The sequence below is a fragment of the Rattus norvegicus genome, chromosome 6 (genome assembly GCF_021556685.1).
Source record: "Rattus norvegicus strain SHRSP/BbbUtx chromosome 6, alternate assembly SHRSP_T2T, whole genome shotgun sequence".
Taxonomy (NCBI): domain Eukaryota; kingdom Metazoa; phylum Chordata; class Mammalia; order Rodentia; family Muridae; genus Rattus; species Rattus norvegicus.
The window spans coordinates 75,502,189-75,514,924 of NC_141539.1; the positions used below are offsets into that span (position 1 = coordinate 75,502,189).

A 12,736-nucleotide genomic window follows, 5' to 3' on the forward strand; every position below is an offset into this window, starting at 1 on the left:
CAAATTGGTCAGCCTGTCTATAACTTCTTTTTTTTTTTTTTTTTTTTTTGGTTCTTTTTTTTCGGAGCTGGGAACCGAACCCAGGGCCTTGCGCTTCCTAGGCAAGCGCTCTACCACTGAGCTAAATCCCCAACCCCTGTCTATAACTTCTTAAGTAACTATATTTAATAGCTTTATTTCACATACTGTAAAAGTGAATGGCTTGGCCTGGGCTTATATATTTATACAACTACTACCCTAAATCCCTGCCTTTGAGAAATCACTTTCTGTCTCCCTCTGGTGGTTTGAATGAGAATGGCTCCTAAAAGCTCAAATATTTGAATGCCTGGGTCTCACTTAGTGGAACTGTTTAGGAAGGATTAGGAGGTGTGGCTTTATTAAAAGAGGTGTGTTATTGGAGACAGGCATTGAAGTTTCAAATGCTCACCCCAGGCCCAGTGTCTTTCTCTGCCTGCTGCCATACCTTCTGACATAATGATCATGAACTCACCTCTGAAACTGTAAGTCTCCAGTTAAATGCTTTTATAAGAGCTGCCTTGATCACAGTGTCTCTCCCTAGCAATGTGACACTAAGACACTCCCTAACCCCTGAAAACCTTGAATCTTCTGTCTCTCTAGATTTGCCTACTTAGGATGTTTCATGTGAGTGAAGTTTTTTTTTCCTTCATCTTTATTTTTTTTAAAGATTTATTTATTTATTATATATAAGTACACTGTAGCTGTTCAGACACACCAGAAAAGGGCATCAGATCTCATTACATATGGTTGTAAGCCACCATGTGGTTGCTGGGATTTGAACTCAGGACCTTTGGAAGAGCAGTCATACTCTTAACCACTGAGCCATCTCTCCAGCCCCCTTCCTTCATCTTTATTAAATTGGGTATTTCTTATTTACATTTCTTTTTTTTTAAGATTTATTCATTTATTATATATAAGTACACTGTAGCTGTCTTCAGATACACCAGAAGAGAGAATCAGATCTCTTTACAGATGGTTGTGAGCCACCATGTGGTTGCTGGGAATTGAGCTCATGACCTCTGGAAGAGCAGTCGGGTGCTCTTAACCACTGAGCCATCTCTCCAGCCCCTGATTTTATATTTCCATTATCTTTATTCATTTTTTCCATTCTGGGAACCAAACCCAGGGGCTTGCCCTTGCTAGGCAAACATATTACCACAGAGCTAGATCCCCTGTTTCCCCATTCTTATCTATAGCCTGTGTGTATCCATTTGTGATGGCATGTATATGCTTGGCCCAGGGAGTGGCACTTTTAGAAAATGTGGCCTTGTTGGAGTAGGTGTGTCGCTGTGGGTGTGGGTTTTAAGACCCTTACCCTAGCTGCCTAGAAGTCAGTCTTCCACTCACAGCCTTCAGGTGAAGACATAGAACTCTCAGCTCCTCCTGTACCTTGCCTGCCTGGACACTGCCATGCTCCTGTCTTGATGATGATGGACTGAACCTCTGAACCTGTAAGCCAGTCCTATTAAATGCTGTCCTTTATAAGACTTGCCTTGGTCATGGTGTCTGTTCACAACAGTAAAACCCTAACTAAGACACCATTTTATTATTCCTGTTTCACTTTATTTATATTTATATGGGTTTTATTGTTGCTGCTGCTGCTGCTGTTTTAAGACAAGATCTTATTCCATAGCCCCAGCTTGCCTGTAACTCATTATGCAACCCAGGCTGACCTGGGATTCACAATAATCCTTCTGCCCCTGCCTCCCCAGTGCTAGGAATATAGGAATCACCTGCCATACCTGCCTTGACTCCTGTATTAAATAGTTAAAGACACCAAGATTGTGTTCACTTGATGAACAAGGAAGGCTTCTCCCTCCTTTCACTATTACAGTATCATAGACTTTCAGGCACATTGCTAATTACTCCTTAGATAAATTCTCAAGACTTGGGGCTGGGGATTTAGCTCAGTGGTAGAGCGCTTGCCTAGGAAGCACAAGGCCCTGGGTTCGGTCCCCAGCTCCGAAAAAAAGACCAAAAAAAAAAAAAAAAAAAGAAAAAGAAAAAAAAATTCTCAAGACTTGAATGCCTGACCTCAAAGAAAGAAAATAACTTTTATATTTTTGTTGTTTTTACATTCTGTCAGATCACACTGAAAAAAAAAACAACCATTTTAAAAACTGGGTTTAGAAAGTACAAATGCACGCCTGCCTCTTTCCATCTTGTCAGTCTTGTCTAACTTAACCCTTATGAAGGGAGGAACTTAAAGTCAGCACAGCCAGGGGCATGGGGCGGCAGTAGACCCAGGTCTGAGGCAGGGGGATATTGCATTCCTGGCCATCATCAACTAAATAGTAAACCGTAAAAGAAGTCAGCGTGCTACCTGTGTTACAAGAATTACACCATTTGTTTCATTTAATCTTTGTCTCCACTCTGTAAGATATCTATTTTTCCCTTTGCTGATGCAAGGACCTGTACGAGAGGTCCCACAGGTTATACACAGCCAGAGCTGGGATGAGGAAGAGCCAGGTGTTGGAACAGAGGAGGACAAAACCACAGGAATGGCTGAGCTACACTGGGTAGACGACGGGTCCTTTAGGTGAATCCCAACACACGTAGACCCACTTGCCCTTCCCCCTGTTATGTTTGTTGAGACAAGGTCCCACAAATTGACTCAGAATTCACTGGGTAGCCCAGGCTGGTCTCAGCTGTCCGAGTGTCCGGTTACAGACTGCACCACCCTCCCTGGCAGCAGTGTCTGCTGCTGGTGGCCCTGCTGTTCCTGATTCTTGTCCTCTCTTCCAGCCCCTCCTCCTCTTTTCTTCCTCTTTTCTCCTTTGTTATTTTTCTTATGAAACAGGGTCTGGCTATGGGTTTGGCAAGGATACAGAAGAGACTGAGGACCAGACTGGCCTCTTTCTTTCTCTCTCTATTTTATGTTATTTTATGTTATGTTTTGAGTCATGGTCTCATGTGGCTCAGGCCTACATCTGTAGGTCAGCCTGGCCTGGAACTCACAGCAGCCCTCCTGCCTTAGCCTCCCAAGTCCTGGGGTTCTAGGCATGCCCTACCACATCTGTTTTCAACTACATTTTTTTCCAAAACAAAATGCCATTTGAAAACTCAGAGTGTACGCCAATGAGATGGGTTAAGAATCAGTGGACAAATCAGGGAGTAGGGGGAGCATGCCTTTGATCCCAGAGGCAGGGAGATCTCTGAGTCAAGCCATTTCTCCAATCCTGGAAGTTTATGCCCCTCAAATGCTGGGATCAAAGGTGTGCACCACTCCTAGCCAAGTAAATCTTTTTTTAAAAAAATGTATTTATTATATATGAGTACACTGTAGCTGTCTTCAGACACACCAGAAGAGGGCATCACAGATGGTCATGAGCCACCATGTGGTTGCTGAGAATTGAACTCAGGACCTCTGGAAGAGCAGTCAGTGCTCTTAACCGCTGAGCCATCTCTCCAGCCCCAAATAAATCTTTTAAAGACAAAAAAGAATAATTTTGCTGAGTAATAACCATACTTAGAAAGACAAATACTGGGGGACAGAGAGATGGCTCAGTACTTAAGAGTACTGGCTTCTCTTCTAGAAGACCAAGGTTCAATTCCCAGCACCCACACGACAGCTCACAACGGTTTGTAGCTCCAATTTCAGCGGACCTGGAACCTTCACAGACTTACATGCAAACAATGTATGGGCAGCGAAGACCAATGCACATAAAATAAACCTTTCAACAAAGAAAGACAAATATTGCAATTTTTTCCATATATGCAGAATCTTGATTGTGTGTGTATTGGTGTGTGTGTGTGTGTGTGTGTGTGTGTGTGTGTGTGTGTGTGACACAAAGGTAGAAGAGGACTGAGAAGGGAAGAAGAGATCCACAAGGTGAGGAGGGGAACAACAGATGGTAGTAGAGTGTGTCTTGAAAGCAGGAGAACTTGTTTGGAGGAAGGAACAAGACTAGCAAAAGTGGGGAGGAGGGCTGGAGAGATGGCTCAGTGGTTAAGAGCACCGACTGCTCTTCCAGAGTCCTGAGTTCAATTCCCAGCAACCACATGGTGGCTCACAACCATCTGAAATGGGATTTGAGGCCTTCTTCTGGTGTGTCTGAAGACAGCTACAGTGTACTTACGTGTAATAAATAAATAAATCTTTTTTTTAAAAAGGTGGGGAGGAGGCACAGTGGCATGCATATAGGAAGGAAGTACATCGATGCACTTGTATGAAAAGGTCACAGCCAAGTTTTAGCTGATACCTGTTTCTTGTGGAAAGTTTCACTGGAAGTACTTTTCCTGTCTTAATCAATTATTTCTATTACTTTAAAAATAAATCACAATTAATTCTATTTGTCTGTATGCTAATCATTATTGTTGTTGTTTGAAGTAGGATCTCGTTTAGCACAGGCTAGCCTTGAACTCCTAATTCCCCCCACCTCAGCTTCTAAAGTGCTGGGACTGTAGGCATGTGCTATCACATTGGGCCACAATTTATTTATTTACTCATTAAAAATAAAAATAAAGATGCTTGTTACATGAATAAGAAGTAAAATAACTAGGCTGGGTGGTGGCAGCACTCAGGGAAATAGAGGTTGAGGGGCAGGGGTTTCTGTGAGTTCAAGGACAGACTGGTCTCCTGAGTGAGTTCCAAGGCAGCCAGACTGTTATACAGAGAAAATCCTGTCTCCAAAAACCAATAAACAAGCAAGCAAGCAAACAAACAAAATAACGTTGCTGAAAGGATGATAACTTTTTGTTATTGTTACTGTTTTGACCCAAGGTCTCATGTGTCCCAGGTAGGCCTTGAACTCACTGTGCCACTGAGGGTAAGTTTGAGCTTCTGATCCTCCTGCCCCCACCTCACAAGTGTTGGGATTACAGACATGCCCTGCCACACCCTAGCTACTGGTAATATTTTGTAAAGAGAATAAAAGTAACATATGACTAAACACCACAGCATGTGTGGCAGTTCCGCCCACCCAGAGAGTCTGTCTCCCTGGAAAAGGGAGTGAGTGACCACGGCCTCCCACTCGGCCCAGCTGTCATATCCCTGGGTGAGCGAGTCTAGATGGCATCCTCTTCTGTTTCTTCAGTGAATGAACACTGCAACCCCAGGCTTTGCTACACGGAGCCTAGCCTTTTACAGCACAATATTTGAAATCACTGTGAGGTAACCACCTGCCTGTTGGGCTTAGGAAGGAAGAGGAGGTGCCCTGGGAAAGGACGGTGTGAAGCCTACGCATGCGCTCGGGATACAGCTTAGGAGCAGAGTGCTTGCTTACGGCGTGCAGGGCCTGGGGTTCAGTCCCTTGCACTGTGGGGACCGGGGGACTGAAAAAATAATAATAGCCAATCATAGAGTGGAGAGTTGTAGTAGAACAGACCCTTTGCCTCTGCAGGCAGCTATCGACTGGGGATCAGGTCAGGCAAACTGGAGGAACACTGCAGGCATGTGGCAAAGCCGCAGCTTGAGGGCTTAACTTAGCAAGTTCACCTAACCTGCAGCTAAGCAGACTCTTTGTGATGCTCTGTCTCTGCTCTCTCTCTCTCTCTCTCTCTCTCTCTCTCTCTCTCTCTCTCTCTCGTATGTTTTAAAGATTTATGTGTATGAGTACACTGTCCTACCTGTCCTCAGACACACCAGAAGAGGGCATCAGATCTCTTTACAGATGGTTGTGAGCCACCATGTGGTTGCTGGGATTTGAACTCAGGACCTCTGGAAGAGCAGTCAGTGCTCTTAACCACTGACCCATCTCTCCAGTCGTCTCAGCCTCTATAACTTGTCTTAGTCTCAGAACTACTCATTTGCCAAAGGTAGGATTCAGCCTATTTCAGCAGGGCTGAGCTTATTGTAGAGGCCTTTTTTTTTTTTTTCAGTTTGCATCCTAAGTTTTACACCCAATGCAGGACAGATGTTTCCATCCCTCAAATGTATTACATGTTACCATGGAAGAGGCCTAGGATGCTGCTCCCATCTCCAGGGATGGTGAGAAAGAGGTACAAACTGGGAGCCAGTCCAGGAAGGTTCTGCAGTTCCTGGCTCTCTTACCCTCCCTACTCAACAGAGAATTATTCTTCATCCAGTCAGTTAAAAAGAAAAAAGAAAAAACAAAAAACAAAAACAAAAAAAACCCATCAATAACAAAACACACTATAAGTATCGGGCAGGGTTGTCCTTGTCCTCAGTTGGACATCAAGTTATGAGTCACTCATGGGGAAGTGAGGGGGAGGGGAAAGGTGCCATCACTGTTTCTGCTGAAGGGCTTCCTTCCTTCCTTCCTTCCTTGCTGCATCCTGTAGCAGCTGTGTGTCCCCCCTCATCTGCTGGCAGCTGCACATAGCGATGAGTGAGCCCCTGACGAAGCAGTTCTGGATGATAACATGTGAGGGTATTTCTCAGGGTCTGTGAAACTGATGTCAGCTAGTTTGATATTGAGGTACTGGTCCAGAATGGAGGGTTCCACAGATGCTCAGGGCAACCTTTAGTTCCAAGACTACATCCTTGCGCACAAAGGACTTGAAAAGGAGTAGAAAAGTATGGTGCAGGCGCCATGCAGGGTGGCCTGGACCGGGAAAGAAAGTGCCGCTGTGTGTGTGTGTGTGTGTGTGTGTGTGTCTGTGTCTGTGTCTGTGTCTGTGTCTTGTGTGTCTCTGTGTCTGTGTGTGTGTCTGCGTGTGTCTGTGTCTTGTGTGTGTCTGTATGTGTCTGTGTGTGTGTCTGTGTGTGTCTGTGTCTCTCTCTCTGTGTGTGTCTGTGTGTCTCTCTCTCTGTGTGTCTGTGTGTGAGTGTGGGTGTTTTGCTTGCCTGTATGTAAATGTCCCACATGTGTCCCTGATGCCCACAGAGGCCAGAAGAGGCATCAGATCACCTGGAACTGGACTTACACATGGTTGTGAACTGCCCTGTGCGTTTTGGGAACTGTGATGGTTTCTATATGCTCGGCCCAGGGTGTGGCATTATTAGAAGGTATGGCTCTGTTGACATAGGTGTGGCTTTATTGGAGTAGGTGTGTCACTGTGGGTGTGGGCTTTAGGACCCTCATCCTAGCTGCTAGCAGCCTTCAGGTGAAGAAGTAGAACTCTCAGCTCCTCCTGCACCATGCCTGCCTGGACGCTGCCATGCTCTCCCGCCTCACTGTGAAAAGCTCTCAGGGAGAACTTTCCCTCAGGATGGAGACCCTCCAACTCTAAAGACCAGACACCACAGGATGCAATCAGCAAGAGGATTTGGTTTATTGTCGGGATACACAGGCACAGGCACCTGCGGGCGCTTCAGTCACTCGGGGGACTGGCGCGCCCCACGGAACCAAGGATGGGCTTTTATAGGATTTTGGGGAGCAGAAGCAAGCATACAGAAGCAGATGTATGGTTACAGGGATATAATTGGTGGATTTTAATATGGCAAGGGTTCAGCCCGGGGGCAAGTTTCCTAGCTACCTTCCTGAAACATAACGGCTGACTCGGCCCCCCATCAGGGTGTGGGACCTCTCCCGGGGCTTTTTTTTCATTGTCAGGTGCTCAACCGAAGTCGTCCTGTTGCCAGGCCTTCAACCAAACACATCCTGCTTGGCAGCCGCTGTGTACTCAGTGTTCTAACCTTTCCCTGAACCAGTCATCTTAAGTACAGCCTTGCAAAATGGCGTTACTGCTGCTAAGCTGGGGTCTTTCAACTGGACTAAACTTTTTTTTTCCGGAGCTGGGGACCAAACCCAGGGCCTTGCGCTTCCTAGGCAAGTGCTCTACCACTGAGCTAAATCCCCAACCCCTGGACTAAACTTCTAAACCTGTAAGCCAGTCCCAGTTAAGTGTTGTCCTTATAAGAGTTGCCTTGTTAATAGTGTCTCTTCACAGCAGTAAAACTCTAAAGCAGGAATCAAGCCAGGTCCTCTGCAAATTCTCTTAACTGCTGTGCCATCTCTCCAGCCTCTATTGTAGACTCTTAATTCCACACTTTTTTTAAAATGCATTATTTAGTTTGTTGTGATTCTATGTGTATGTTGTGGGGGTGGGGGTGTGGGGGGTGAGCACACAAAGAACAGTGTGCAGTTGGAAGTCAACAAACAGCCTGCAGGAGGCTGTTCTCTCCTTCCACCATGTGGGTCCCAGGGATCTAAGTCAGGTTGTCCTGCTTGTTGGCAGTCATCTTTAGCCACTTTTGCATACTGAGCCATCTTACGGGCACTTAATTCCACTCTCGAACAGACACAGGTGACTCACCAAACAAGTAATCTTTTTTTTTAAATTTTTTTTTTACAAGTAATCTTCTATACTCAGAGACAAACTCTGTTCTCCTCCTCCCCCTCCCCTACCCCTCCCCTTCCTCCTCTTCCTCCTCCCAGTATCTGACCATGGATCATTTATAGACTGACCCTTACAAAATATCTATTCTAACTAGTTTTATGTCAGCTTGACACGAGTTAGAGTGTTGTTTGTTTGTTTGTTTGTTTGTTCTGGAGGGACAGGAAATCTCTACATGGCCCTAGCTGTCCTGAAACTCACTCTGTAGACCAGGCTGGCCTTAAACTCACAGAGAGCCATATGTCTCTATGTATGTCCTCATGTTGGGATTAAAGGTGTGTATCACCATGCCAAGCCGAAGCTGGAGTCATTTTAGAAAAGAGAACCTCAATTGAGAAAATGCACCCACCAGACTGACCTCTAAACAAGTCTTTGCTGCTGCTGCTGCTGCTGCTTCTTCTTCTTCTTCTTCTTCTTCTTCTTCTTCTTCTTCTTCTTCTTCTTCTTCTTCCTCTTCTTCTTCCTCTTCCTCTTCCTCTTCCTCTTCCTCCTCCTCTTCCTCTCTCTCTCTCTCTCTCTCTCTCTCTCTCTCTCTCTCTCTCTCTCTCTCTCTCTCTCTGTGTGTTTGAGACAGGATTTCTCTGTGAAGCCCTTGCTGTCCTTTAACTCGCTCTGTATACCAAGCAGGCTGGCCAGTGAACTCAGAGATCCACCCGCCTCTGCCTCCCAGGCACTGGGGTTAAAGGCATGCACCACCGTGTCCAGCTGCTGCATTTTCTTGATTGATGATTGATGGGTGAAGGACCAGCCCACTGTGGATGATGCTATTCCTGTGCTGATGGTCCTAGAATACAGAAGCAAGCAGGCTGAGCAAGTCGTGGGAGAACATGTAGGATAAGCAGCACTCCTCCATGGTCTCGCTTCGGTTCCTGCCCTGCTTGAGTTTCTGCCTTGACTTCACTCAGTGATGGAATGTGACTTGAGAGTTGTAAGCTGAAATATACCTTCCTCCTCTACTTGCTTTAGTCATGGTATGTTCGCACCCAGCTGTTGCCAAGGTGTCAGTCAGGGATCATCTAGGATGAGACTTCAACCTGCTTTGCTCTTCCTTGTCAGTCTCCTTGGCAGTAGATTTGAAGACTGGGCTTTGTAATTGCAGCTACTAGAGTTGATATGTACGTGCGAATAGTAAGTATACATTAAAATCAAATTTTTACAAGTCAGATTAATGTTGAAGTTCAGGGCTCACCCCACAAACCACATGTATGCCAGTTTCAGTCAGATAGGGATCGTTTGTTGAACATTCACCCCAGGACTGATCTATCAGGGCCACAGACCAGACTTGGGAGCTGACTATGACCATGAGCCAGAATCCTATGGAGCTCTTAAGCCTGCAATCCACAAACATCTGCGCCAACTTATTCCACCAGTCAGGATTCAGGGATTGGGCACTGCCTTACGAACACTTCTCCTACTCCCATTGGTTGGGTTATTCAATTATGGATGGGGACTTGCCTTAACCTAACATCCATGTCTAAACTTGCCAACCAGGATGTCAGTTACCCACGTACATGACTCTTTCTGCCAAGTAGGATGCCAATTCCCACAGAGGTCTTGGTAATTTAAAACTTTATTTGACCCCCACTCGGAATGGAAGTCTTATTCCAAATGGCTGGCTAGATAAGCAGCAGTTACCCGGGCCTGAACAATTCATAATTAATCTGTGTGCCATGCTTGTTTTATGCCATTTTTAAGTGGAAACTTCTGGTTTCTTTGGAAAGTCAGTTGTGTCGGATGGTGCTTTGCTGGGGCAGACATGTGAAGGAGTGTTTTCCTGAAGCGGACACCGGTGAGAGGATGTTTTGCTGAGGCAGACACGTGAAGGGACTCATGATGAAGGATTCTTTGCATGGTTTGCCTCACATTGTGTTGCTTTTCTTTTTTCCTTTGGACTCCATAGAGAGAATCTCACCAAAAAACTTCCTGTGGCTTCTTGCTGCGTCCTCAGGCTTGGGCCGATTGGCAGAGTGATGTCAGCTGAGACAGACACACATGGAGATTTGCTAAGTCAGACTCACATGCTGAGGCAAGACCTCTGAGAGCAGCTGGATTTCCTACAGCCATTCTTGTTAAAACAGTTTTTTATCCTGTCTTATTGTGTATCTGTGTGGGTTATGTGCATGTGAGTGTCAGGCCCTCTGGAGCTAGACTGACAGATGGTTGTATGCAGTCATGTGGAGGAGAGCTGAGCGCCGATCCTTTGAGGAGCAGGAGTGCTCTTAACTGCTGAGCCATTTCTCCAGCCCCTCCTCAGCCGTTCTTGTTGGGCCCTAACCTATAACCCAGGGGAACTATCCAGAGCCTCCATCACCCTGTTTTCCCAGCCACAGAGGCTCTGCTAGGTAACCCTAGGAGACTGCTACTGTGCCCCTTCCCTGGGATGTCCTTTCTGATCTTTCTGTGATGATTTCTAGGTGGGCCCTTGAAAGTGCACCTTTCACAGTTCTAATGTATCAGTTTGCACCACTATTATTCACTTCATAGTCTAGCATCTTTGTTATATAACAGACAAACAAGGAATGATCACCCCTGCACTTCCTTATTGTTCTGGTGCTTGGCGTACATGGAACCGTCAACGTGGTAAACAGATTGGCAGGGCAGGGGTAGGACTGTGTACGGTTTGCGGTAACTGATGAAAGTCATATTTGGTTTTTATTTCTTTAGACCTGAGCATTGCGTGTGTCCGGTGTTTTCTTTACTTCTGGCTCATCTATAAAACAGACCTGCTGTGAGTCTGTGAGGAATGTAATCTTGCCTTTCTGTCGTTTGTTTAGTCCCCAGGTTCTGGCTACAGTCATCCCTTGCCATACCGTTTGAGTGATATTTGGAAAGGAACTGGCCAAAGGCGAAAAAAATGATCAAGTTCTTCCTTATGGTGAACAGACAAGGGCAGACCCGGCTGTCTAAGTACTATGAGCATGTAGACATTAATAAACGTGCACTTCTGGAAACCGAGGTCAGCAAGAGCTGCCTGTCCCGATCCAGTGAACAAGTAAGTGCCTGCTGCTCTTTGCTCCCCATGTAGACAGCTCTGCCCTCACAGCTTCGCTGTTGCTATCTCAAAAGCCATATTTTCTCTGAACTATAGTCTTTCAAGGGCCGGTAGGGGAAATAAAGACTAAGAAGAACAGCAGATGAAAGGAAGTGTGGCTCTGACCATCCCTGTAAGAGAACAAGAGGCAAGCCAGGAAAGTCTTGGGTTTTTATTTAGGATCGTTGTCTTAGTATATCATAGAAATAGCTGCTAAACTCACTCTTGCTTGAAGACATAATCTTTTTTTGCTCATATAAATTCAGCCCTTGGAACTCTCAGCAGTGTCTGCAGCTGGTGGCTTTCTGCAAGCCAAAACAAGAAGGTCAGATGACTGGAGTGGCAGTGAAATTCAAGACCCATGTGGTGGCAGAGGATAATAATATGATTTCCATGTGCACCATAATTCTTTTCTGCTTACCATCTTTTGTAAATATACAGCTGTAAAAGTAACTTTTATTTCCCTGAATTGTCATCTCAAAAGCTTCACTGCCTCCATCTGCTAATCTAGGCCTACCCCTGGAAGCTTCTAGCCTCTGCACAATCTTATCTAGGCCTAGAATGTTTTCAGTCTCTGAGACTCAACTGCTGAATAAGCTCACCCTTTCTTATTCTTTCTGAACTCTGGCTGGCTGGTTCAACTCAGCTGTTCTGACTTGAATCCTCTCCAAGATGACTGATTTAATCTGGCTTCTCTCTGGCCTCTGACTTCTCGCTCTGCCTGGCCTCAAACTGACTCTGGCAGTCTGCTCTAATCTTATGGCCCCTTCTCATTCTCTGGCTCATTCTGTCCTCGCCTGTGCTTAGTTAGTCCTTTCTCTACAACCTGTCTCTGTACAACTGCTTCCTTTCTCCTCTGCATTGTGGGCAGATCCTATTCTGTTAAATCTTTCTCTGATTCACCGCTTTGTCTGCCACTCAGTTAGACATCACTTTCAAACATGGCTGCTTCCTTGTACAAACTACTTTTACCTTTATTGTTTGGGATTAAAGGCATGTCTGTATTCCAGCCAGGGATATTAAAGGTGCGTGCTAAGGGCTGAGACATACTACCACTAGAAACAGATTTTTTTTCAGTAAATAATACAATATCGAATCAAGGTTTATAGTGTGATTAAATATCCTACAACATACACTCAATATAATACCATAACCAATAATAAAAAACAAACTTAGTTTGAACTTGCTTTTTTATTATATAGATAAGGGAAGTGGAAGTCAATAGATCATATAAAAGAACAAATGTATTCCTCTTGCCAGAACCCAGAGCCTAAATACGCTCACCAGCATAATAAAGAAAGGCTTTGTGGTTCTAGAGTTTGCCCAGGCTTTATGTGTGCTTAGAAGGCACATGCTCTGCCACTGTGCTACACTGCAGCCCACTTTAAATACTGAATCTCTGTTTTCAAAGAGTCTAGAAAATTATTTAACCGACTCCACAAAAGA

General features: G+C 45.2%; 1 protein-coding gene and 1 pseudogene across 9 annotated transcripts in view; one reads left to right on the forward strand and one right to left on the reverse strand.

The window, feature by feature from the left end:
• The window catches only part of Ap4s1 (adaptor related protein complex 4 subunit sigma 1), a 43,752-nt gene that overhangs the window by 10,790 nt on the left and 20,226 nt on the right, over window positions 1-12,736 (forward strand). For all 9 annotated transcript variants that reach the window (NR_190496.1, XR_015622050.1, XR_015622051.1 and 6 more), the window contains 1 exon segment: window positions 11,034-11,251. Coding sequence is in view for 5 of the 9 variants with exons in the window: in NM_001428792.1 (NP_001415721.1) it covers window positions 11,114-11,251 (138 nt within the window). In the remaining 4 variants the exon portion in view is untranslated.
• On the reverse strand, window positions 6,205-10,902 carry LOC148005235 (U6 snRNA-associated Sm-like protein LSm2 pseudogene; annotated as a pseudogene).